Raw genomic sequence first — 10,770 nt, 5'->3', positions numbered from 1 at the left:
GGCGCTAGGCCTTCCAAACCTTTGCTGTCGACTCACATTGTAGGTGGATGAAAACAAGATTTCCAGGATATCCCCCTTAATCTTATCCCACACCTTATATAAGATTTTACATAAACACATGCTAAATTTTGAAACAATTCAAATTTAAATTTAAAATTGAAATTCAAAAAAAAAAGAGAGAGCAACGTTGGGCGTGATCAATAAGCGTCGCTGCTGTCGTATGGATTGCAGAATTCAAATTCAAAATTTGAATTCAAATTCTAAATTTAAATTCAAATAAAAGCCAGTTGATTGGATATAGAACAGTTACTCCTGAATTTAATTCGCCAAATTGGCCCGGCATAATCCTTAGCTTTAATTACTACAGTGTTTGATGGCTACAGAATTTGAATTCAAATTCGAATTTTAGACGACTGTTGGGGGCCGAATGCGAATGGGGCGAAAAACCGGACGCGGTCCATGGTTGGACTTGCGGAGGCTCTTAACACAATGAAGCAGAAGAGAGCTCACCTTAGTCATGCACCATCACACCCGGATGTCAAAATAAACCATATTTGAGGTTCTCCTTATGCCCCTACCTATACCAACAATTTATATGATCACCAACAACAAATTGAAACCAGATTTGCCGTAGATGGCAAACTTAACCATAAGCCTGACATCGCATATTCTCAGTACTGAATTTAATGCAAAAATCAGAAGGCACGGATCACTTGGAAACCAAACATTTCCAAGCTTAAACAGAAGTAACAAGACAAGCAAAAGAACATCCAAAATGCAGTCCTAGCAAATGCCAATGACAGACCCGTGACCTACCCAATCCAATCATCTAATAATACTCCACAAATAGGGACATCAAATGCAAAATCAACTGGCTTTTTTCCTAGATTAGAAAAAGAAACGATGCTGTAGTTTAGAAGCAAAGACATCCCGCCAACACTATCATCCCTCCACTTACTCAAATGCATCATCATCATCATCCGGAAGGGGTTGTGCTGCAGCAGCAGCTATCTCAGCCTCATACCTGAAAAATACAGAAGAGAATATTAAATGGATAGCATCGATACGAGTTACAAGAAAGACATCTTCCTGAAGGTGTGCCCGCACAATCATATACCCATCAAAAAGCCTTCCACATCATATTAGAGTTGCAGAATATAACACTTGGATTATATTAGCCCCCAAATAATATATTTGTATTGGTGCATTGTAGTTTGGCCATGGTTATCAACAGAATACAGTAACAGCTTTTCAATTGAAAAAAAAAAAAAAATGGTAGCTGTCCATCTAAAAATCAATGTTTGATGAGGATCTACATAAACTGCAGAGCTAAACAATGTCTGCAATCAATGTGTAGACCCCAACTTATATTAATGATCAACAAAACATTATTAGGGAAATGATAATGATTAAGACTAATCTATTAAAATAAGAAACATATGGTGAATTTTACTGTCACCAGTGCCCCTAACTTATCATTGTCAGCTTACGAAATAATATCCCATCTCACTAGTAGTCAGGTGTATTTCACTTACTGTTGCTGCGCAGCAATGTCAATCTGTACTTCAGGAGGAGCAAGAGCTGGTGATTCAACAAAGTGAAGATTTGGATCCCTGCAGGAAGGCAAGCATCGATACATAAGCACCTACGAGCATTCACATGTTTAATATAACAACGTTGAAAACAAGTAGCATAATAAAAGCTCTTACCCAGCAAGCTTTCTAGCCAAATAGAGGAATGGCTTTTCAAAATTGTAATTACTCTTAGCAGATATCTCATAGTACTGAAGATTCTTCTTCCTGTGGAAGGTAACCATCTTGGCTTTCACCTGCCTGTTCTTGACATCTACCTTGTTGCCACAAAGAACTATGGGAATGTTCTCACAGACCCTGAATGCAGCAAAAATTAGATATGCTTGAAAGAATCTATGCCAAACAAAATTTAGAGGATAAACTGATTGCAAAGCTCACCGACAGAGATCCCTATGCCATGTAGGAACATTCTTGTATGTAAGCCGTGCGGTGACATCAAACATGATAATTGCACATTGACCATGGATGCTGGAGAGGAAGGAAATTATTAAGCTTAAGTTTCAAAGCTAAGAGGCAACAAACGTAATTGATGACCACACCAATAAAAATAAACCAAACAACCTTGTTCCAACATTTAAAATAGCAAGAATCTCTAGTTTTTTTAAGAAGCAACGGAAATTTTACAAAAAAAAAAGAAAGAAAGGAAGGGGGGGGGGGGGGGGAAGAGAGGGGGAGGGGGGGGGGGGGGGGGGGGGGGGGTGGTGGAGTTGTAAATACAAAACTCTTAAAGACCTGAAGTAAACATAGACAAAAAATTAAAGGACTTTGTAAAACAAGCAGTCAGATGCACAGGGAAACAAGCATCAGTATATTACTTTGCAAACCAAAAATAAATGCCCATTACCAATAGGAACCCTCTTTTCTGATGTTTATATCAATGAACTAGAAATAAAATTAGGTGTATATTAAAATTAGGAAATTGAAAATCAACAGACTAAAACTAAGCATTTATTGATAACATGGAAAAAATTTTCAAAAAAACTATTAATAGGAAAACAATAATTTCTCGTATCAGCAATTCGTGGCTATTGCAAATAGATAATCGAGCAAATAATTTTGGACCTAAAACTAAAATTGACTTCGATGCCAAAAAGCACATAACAGATGAATCATTCCTCCATTTTATTTCCATTTTTTTCAAGGCATCACGTACATGCATGGTGGTGGTTTTGCCAAAATGATCCAACTGCATCTATTTTGTCTTTAAAAAGACGCATGTTGATGAAGTGGTGGCCTCTCAGATGATATTATTTGCAGATGACAGATAAAGAAGCATATAATATTGCCTCTCACAATGTAAAGAAAACCACATCATAAATTTCAAACATCACAAGACAAACTAGAAGCAATGCATCACACAATAAGCATTATTCAGCATAAACACAGGTTTTCGACATTGGACTCTCAAATACCAGAAGCATGGATGCATAACACAGTCAATAATCTCTCAAAAATAAAATCATCTGCAAATTCCATACACAATAACAGAAATCTATTTTTTACTTTTTCTAAATTTCAGAAATGGAAAAGACATGCATGACATTATGAGCAACCAAATAGCAATGAAGCAATATGCAGATGACAGAGCACATAACTGATCTCATAAATCTGCATATATTTGGAATAATGTCTCTACCAAAAACATATTCATACAGCATAATCCACAATCAAGAGAGGGTGAGCCTTGGTGCAGCTGTAAATTGCTCCAGTGCAACCTAGAGGTCACGGGTTTGAAACACGGAAATAGTCTTTCCATATGTGGAGTGTGAAGTTGTGTACATCTAACCTTCTACAGACCCCACAATGGCGAGAGCCTTGTGCACTGGGTCACCCATAATCTACAATGAGGAGAGTGCACTACAAAATTGAAAAAGGAAGACATAAGCCTAGAATTATGGCTAAATTCAAAAGGGAAAAAATGAGAACATTATCTAATTATACACTACTCCATACAGAATGCGCATGTACAGTGACTTAAAACACACAATATGGAAGCGCAAAAATGCATGTCTGTAACATTATGAAGGATAAAACAAGAGGAATAGGAGTTTCGCAGATTGATGACCGTGACGGTGCGAAGAGGTGTTTGGATTTGTATCAAAGGACTACAACTAGATGACAAAGACCAGGAAGCTTTTACAAAAGAGGATTTTGAAGAGCTTAAAAGCAACACCGGAGATAGGCATCAAGAGGGGCATTGGCAAATCGGGATTCATAATTGAAACTCAAGAGAATCAGAGCATAGCTTTACTGTTACTGATAATGGTTTATACTAGAGCCGAAACACTTCAAAGAACTTTGGAAGTCTTCATTGCTTTATTTGGATAATGTGCTCCAACGGAAAGTTCGGCTAAAATTTTAATGCCACAATTTGATCTAAAAGATCTGTCCAGAAAAAGGGGTAAAATCTGTCTTGATCTTATACGTGGGTTATATTACATTATTTCATTAATATCATTATTTATCTATAAAAGTTTTTCTGCAGGGTACTTGCAGAGGTTCAATAAACCTGAAAGATCAGTACTATGGTGATGTTAAAGCTTGTATTCATGAGGGCTGAGGCAAATTTCCCTCACCACAACAGCACAGTAAAAGCATTTAAATCTTACATCAAACATGTACTGCTATCATCCACAACATTATCATCAGCTGGGTCCACTGAACATAGCTCAATCGATGTAAAAGTAAATATTGCACTCAATCATCTAAATGAATGACAGTTTCAATGTGTAATCAATCATCTAAAGTTGAAAGAAAATGCTCAGCAAGAAGCCAAACAAAGTATTCTGTTATAAAATAAAGTGTTAGTTGGTAGTCCTGAAACATAACTTCCTTAGTTTCTCAGCAAACAATGCCTAGGGAAGGAAATATTTCAAAAAACTAATTTTCTGTTTAATATAGTATAACTCTATATATGACTAAACCAATAACACCTTATTATTAGTGTACTGAGAGGAGGCCTAGTAATGTAAACCGAAAACAGCATATGTATCAGGAAATTGGAAGTATCTAAGTAAAACTACTTGAGCTTGCAAATGCAAACATAAAAATCAAATAATCAAGCAAAGCAAAGCTTCATATCACCATATGATTCAAATTAATCTTTAACAGGACAATCACACAAGCACCATAACTAGACAAGAATATAGAACTTGAAAGAACAGAATTGGACAGCAACCCATTCAATTAAAAAGGAGCAAATAAACAACTTCTCATCGTGCTAATACTATCATGTCATGACAACATAATATCATAAAAAACACATGCCTCCTAATTCTAAAAGCAAACTTAAAATATCAACACAATCGCATAAAAATCAGTACAACAATAGATTATACATACACACATATATATTCATACATACACAGAGAGAGAGAGAGAGAGAGAGAGATATATACATATAGAGAGAGAGAGAGAGAGAGAGAGAGAGAGAGAGAGAATCTCATCGTGCTAAAACTATCACGTCAGGACAATGAAATATCACAAGACACGTGCCTTGTAAGACGCAAACTTAAAATAACAACACGTTCGCATAAAAATCCGTATACCAATAGGTTATACATACACATACGGAAAGAGAGAGAATCAAAAAAACCAGGCACAGACCCCTATCCATGGATGCATCCAGGCAGACAAAATAAACAATTATAGAAAGGGTAAACCCAAGAACTCACTAGTATCCATCCCTAAGCCCACCAAACTTCTCCTGCCCTGCAGTATCCCAGCAGTAGAACCGGATCTTCCCACAGTTGGTGAAAAAATCCAGGGGATGGACTTCAACCCCAATAGTAGCTGGAGGAGAACAAAAAAGATTCTTTGAAATTAATATCGCAGCAAATCAAATCGGATGCAACATGAGCGAAACAAGCAAATCAAGAGGAACACAAAGAAAGACAAAAAAATAATAAGCGAGAAAGATCCAATAAAGAAAGACGAATAATTCAAAGCAAAAAAAAAAAAAAGACGAATAAGATGCCTACGTACGTTCATATTTCTTCTCAAACTCTCCGGTGAGGTGCCTCTTCACGAAGGTAGTCTTGCCTGTAGGAAAGAGATCAGAGAGCTCTTGAGAACCGATCCATTCTCTCCGATCCAAGAAAGGACGCGAAAATCACCAAGAAATAGAAAAGTAGAATGTCCAACAAGCTAAAACCCCCAAATCTACATAGAGAACGAAGGGGAGGATGGATCGATCACCTGTGCCACCATCGCCGACGATCACCAACTTGAAGCTCGGATAATCAACCGCCTGTTGGCCCGGAAGCGCCTGCAATCACCAAGAAAGGAAAGGGATCGGCAAAAACCCCAGAAAATCCAACAGAAAATACTAGCCCTCACCAAGAGAAGAGAACCCAAGAAACGAGAGAAGGAGGAGGCAGAGTAGCGCGAGAGAAAAATACCATCTTGCTTCGATCGAGGAGCGTTTTCTCCCTTCTCTCCTTCCACCGGAGCTCGGAGACGGAGAGGGCTTTTGATTGGGATGGGGGGAAAGGGGGAGCTGGGGACTGGGGGTATATATGGTCCCGGCTCTTGGCTTTCATTTGACGCGACCATTTGGGCCGTCCGATGTGATCGCGCTCTGCAGCAATGGTTTAACTAAGACCGTACACGTGGCAGGGCATCGATGCCGGTCACTACACTCGAGGAGTTTGACCGGAAACCCTACTCTCGCATTCGTGGCCGTGAAATTCCAGAGCGGCCCGAACTTTCTTAGACTTCAATGTTTTCTTTCTTTTTCTTTATTAAAACCTGACAAGAACCCACCGAGCAGCTTGCGAAGACCGCTTCAAAATGGAAGGCTACCCACACCGCCAATCTGGCGTTCAATGGTGCAGATGGGACGGGAGAAAGGCGAAAAAAGAAAAAAAAAAGGGAAAAAGAATGAAGCAGTGGAATAATGATAAACTAATATACTTTAGGTATTATGTTTCAAATGACATCGATATATATTTTAATATACTCTATAATTGCACTATAAATAGGAACAATCATGATTCATGTTTTATAAATAAAATGTAAAAAATATAATATAAGATTTCGTTCATTGTAAATAATAATTGATTCATTTTTTTATTATTATTTTCTTAATTATTAATAAAAATTTTAAAATATCATACAATAAAGTTATCTTGGTTGTCCGTTATTGTCACTTTTAATAAAAAATAAAAAAAATATTTTTAAAAAATATGTTTGATGGTCACTATTATTTTGGCAATAAAACTAAGAAAATATTCAATAGACACCGCCAGAAATGAAGGTGGCGAAGGGCTAAACACTTGAGGATGTGCTTAACCTTCGTGAAACTGGCAACCATTGCATAAGAGTAATCGGAGAAGGAATGGATTAGGGGCGAAGAGAGAGTGGAGGATGCGAGCAGTGAATGTTTCAGTGAAGATATCGGAAAAATGGTAGTTGTCGACAACAAGAAGGCAGGTAATGGCAGAGGGAGAATGAAGTAAGAGGTGGGTAATGAAGATGCAAGAAATAAGTAGATTGGTGATAAAGATGCATGAAGTAATGAAGGTGGGGCAAAAGAAATAGAGGGCGGTGTCGAGGTAGGATTGGAGGTCGTTGAGGACTTCGGAAGGAGTCGAGAAGGAAGTTGAATAGATGAAAAGTTGCAGGGATTTAAGATGCGAGTGGGTGTTGAGATGCACGAGGAAAAAAGTCTAAATTTTACATTCATTTTTTCTAGAAAAAATAAAAGTTATTTTTTAAAAAAATAAAAACGCAGCAAACAAACAACTTTTTTGTACATCAAATTCTATATTTCTACTATAAAAAAAAATAAACAGCTATATGAAAGAGATAAAGAATTACTCTTTTGCAAAAAAAAAATCTTGGACTACTATTATTTTTAATTATTTTAAGTCATAAGGTTGTGAAAATATCCAAAATAACAATGGTAGAGTGAGGATTTTCTATAATTGGGTTGGGCATGGATTACTCGAGACTAGTGCAATTACCGATGGGTCAACCTAACTCTATGTAGCATCATCGTTTTTTATGTTTTTTTATCAAGTATTGTATTTCTCATTTTTTTGGTCACTTTCTTCTTCTTTTCTGGATACCAACTTAAAATTTTCTGTTTATATATATATTCTGCATTATTTTAAATCATTATAATTGATAGGTGAGATGGTTATTGGTCACCTAGTTAGGTATGGTTTCAAGATATTAAATAGGTTGGTTAGATGGAGTGTCTCACAGAGACCTATGTAGCCGAACCCAATACCCTTACCTGGAGAGGTTGAGGGCTGACACTTTGGTAGTAATATTCGTACCATATTCCTTGAAAAGATGCAATTTTTTTGACAAACATAAAGATATATAAATTATGAAGATGCGGTATTTGAAGATATTATAAAGATGATGGAAGATCGTTGAAGATCTTTGATAATTTGTTACCGCATTGGTAAGTAAGAGAGATTGGGCAATTTGATACCGTATTAAAGTACGATCCAAAAGCTTACATTTGTTGGCGGATAAGAGCATAAGTATACAAACACCACTCCCATCCCTTTCTTATCCAATGTGGGATTATACTATGCTCTCAACACCGCTTCTAACATGTAGAGTTCGAGGACGGAACCTATAAAGAAGTAACAAGTGGAATAGTAAGTAGGAGCATAGAAATATTCGAAGGACAAGAGAGATTCCAGGTCTAATACCATGATATAATATAATCCATGAGTACTTAAGCACCGCAACGATTCTTTTCCTATCCAACGTGGCATTATACTTTTACCTGATGTGACATTATATTTTTCTCAATAGCAACATGTGCAGCCTTTGATGCGGGTAAGCAAGGTTTAACCTTAGCTTCAAAGCAAAATAATGGAAGATTATAATTTATTAAGCAAGAATTAATTGTCATAAACAAGATATGATCGAAATTTAGAAGCCAGAAAGTAGGAAATTCATTTTAAAAACCAGAAAGCTAGAAAAACTAGATCTAACAGCTAAGAAATATCTAGTAGCTTCTCTATCTTGCTAACAAAAGGCTTCTAAATGCCCATGAATTCATGAATTAATAACTAGAAGCGTCAGTTAGCCTCGCTGCTGTCTTCAAAATCCATTAGGGCTTGCGCAGAATTGCATCATACAAGGAAAAGAGGAGCAAGATAGCACACTAAAAAATAATTCTTTTTACCTTGCAAAAATGGGAGATATGTATAGATTTTGGGACCTCTGCAAAAATTAGAGCAACCAGATGTCTTTACAATCCTTGAAAAACTTGAATGGAACTTCTGAAATATCTAAACTAGGACTTCTCGCTGAAAGAAGTTTTTATATGGAAATATTTTTCCATTGGTGAACCAACAACCGTCGAAAGTGTTCAGATGGTTATTCCACTGTCGCATAATATCCATCGTAGCTTGTTCCACCATTGGATGCTTCTAGACAGGACTTCAGCTCGGACTCAATTCCTTGATCTTCAGAAGTGAGCTAGCCGAATCGGATGTTCTTACATGGGTGCTATTAAAGTCACTAAAAATATTTGGGGTAATTAATTTCCCGCCCTTCAAAAGACTGCGCTATAACAAAAAATCCCTGTTGACCGGACATTAGTTTCCCCATTAAGATATCAAATCCACCAGAGAGATCTTTTAATGCACGCCTTGCTTAGCATTCTGGTTGGCACATCTGCTGATTCTTAGAAGACACGAAAGCATGAAAATATTGGTGGAGATACTGGACGAAAGGTTTTAAGACCGGTCAATAGGAATTTTTTGTTATAGTGCGGTCTTTTGAAGGGTGGGGAATTAATTACCCCATATTTTGAGGAAACTTACCTTTGTTGTTCTAGTTGTATATATGTAGGAATGTTGACGAATAGTCCGATATCCTAAGCGTATGTGATGTTTAATTAATCATGGTAGCAGAACTCATGATCCCTCTTGCCTTCTGATGCCTCTGCATCCTCTTTTTAATCCATGTGTCATCCCTCCCTAAGGTTTCAGTACATTAGGCTCTCCATGTGAGAGGGGGTGTTGAAGAATAATCCCACATTGTTTAAGTATTTATGGGCCCATCCACTTATTAATTGGAGTTTTAGGATTCGGTTGTATAAAGAATTCATAGAGCGGCCTAAACCTTTCCCCTTATGTGAGTAGAAAGAAAACTGAGAGAATTTTTTTGTAAGAGGTTTTGTTTTATTTTATTTTCTTTTTTTTTCTTTTTTCTGGAGAATGAGGACGTGTATGGCAGAGGTGAAGATCAAACAAAAATGAACTTTCTTTGACTCAAGTTTTGTTAAAATTTCCAACCTGCCATTTATTGGAAAATCATCTCCACGTTTATAGCAAAATCCAATCGACACAAGTAGCACCTAGTCAGCTCTAATAGACTCAAGTTTTTTTAATACATGGTACACTTTGTACCATCCGATTAGAACCGGTGTGGTGTACCATTTTTGTTTTTTGGTACAACGATTGCTCATGCTACTCTGGTATAGGTACAGCCAACAGAATCAAGAGCGACAATCTGACATAACTGTGAAGGAGATATCCTCTAGTGTGTTCAGAAGAATCTCTCCAAAGTGCTATGCTACATAAGAAGCGACCCAGTCGACAGCCTTGTTTGCCTCTCGATATACATGCACTGTCTGAAAGGCATTGCATTTTCTGACCATCCGTCGAATGTCGTCGAATAGAGGACTTCCATCTCCTCTCCGCCCCTTCTTTCCTATCTAATCAATCACCATGGCAGAGTCTTCCTCGAAGATGATGCGCTTTGCTCTAACATCAAAGTTCCACATCTACTCAGTCTCCATCATCGGTAGCACTAAAGTCAAAGTTCACCTTGAAATAGAAGACAACTAATGGCAATTTTATAGCCACCGGTACTGGTAACTTCCAGTTCCAATTGAAGAGTTCTCTCAATGAAATCTTCTCTCTTTCTCAGCTTTCCTAAACCAATAATGAGTTGATTCTTTTGGTGTTTATTTTCTTTTTCTTTAAATTGAGAGACCGCGCTATTTCATCAATTTTAGATGCGAAAGGCGAAAGTTCCATGAGTTCCATAACAATGACTCGAGTGTACCCGAGAGCAGGAAGCATGAGCAAACGCTACCACACTGCTTTGAATTTCTTGATGCTCCACCGCAGCCACATCCGGGAACCTCCGTGAGTTGAAAAACCAAACCACTTAGCGACTGTTACCAGCGAAGATTATA

At 37.4% G+C, this 10,770-nt stretch overlaps 1 protein-coding gene across 1 annotated transcript; it reads right to left on the bottom strand.

Annotated features, from left to right (window-relative positions):
- Positions 1–613: 613 nt before the first annotated feature.
- LOC120108776 (GTP-binding nuclear protein Ran1B) lies at positions 614–6,148 on the bottom strand. The gene is made up of 8 exons (XM_008776812.6): positions 5,993–6,148; positions 5,790–5,859; positions 5,577–5,633; positions 5,267–5,384; positions 1,971–2,060; positions 1,710–1,889; positions 1,536–1,613; positions 614–1,024 (listed from the first exon to the last, which is right to left on the bottom strand). Exons 1-8 carry the CDS (start codon positions 6,131–6,133, stop codon positions 955–957), a joined length of 804 nt encoding a protein of 267 aa, XP_008775034.4. The 5' UTR covers positions 6,134–6,148; the 3' UTR covers positions 614–954.
- Positions 6,149–10,770: the final 4,622 nt, after the last annotated feature.

Source organism: Phoenix dactylifera, chromosome 1 (genome assembly GCF_051530095.1).
Source record: "Phoenix dactylifera cultivar Ajwa chromosome 1, Ajwa_hap1_PhDact_Kaust_v1.1, whole genome shotgun sequence".
Taxonomy (NCBI): domain Eukaryota; kingdom Viridiplantae; phylum Streptophyta; class Magnoliopsida; order Arecales; family Arecaceae; genus Phoenix; species Phoenix dactylifera.
This window is presented reverse-complemented; position numbering and strand designations above follow the sequence as displayed.

Excerpts from the sequence above, each read along its gene's own strand:
- LOC120108776 (XM_008776812.6), bottom strand. The coding sequence starts at position 6,133 with ATGAAAGCCAAGAGCCGGGACCATATATACCCCCAGTCCCCAGCTCCC. Across the intron at positions 2,061-5,266 it reads GGGCTTAGGGATGGATACTA|CATCCATGGTCAATGTGCAA; the intron begins GTGAGTTCTTGG and ends CTTCCTCTCCAG. Across the intron at positions 1,614-1,709 it reads TTGGCTAGAAAGCTTGCTGG|GGATCCAAATCTTCACTTTG; the intron begins GTAAGAGCTTTT and ends GCCTTCCTGCAG.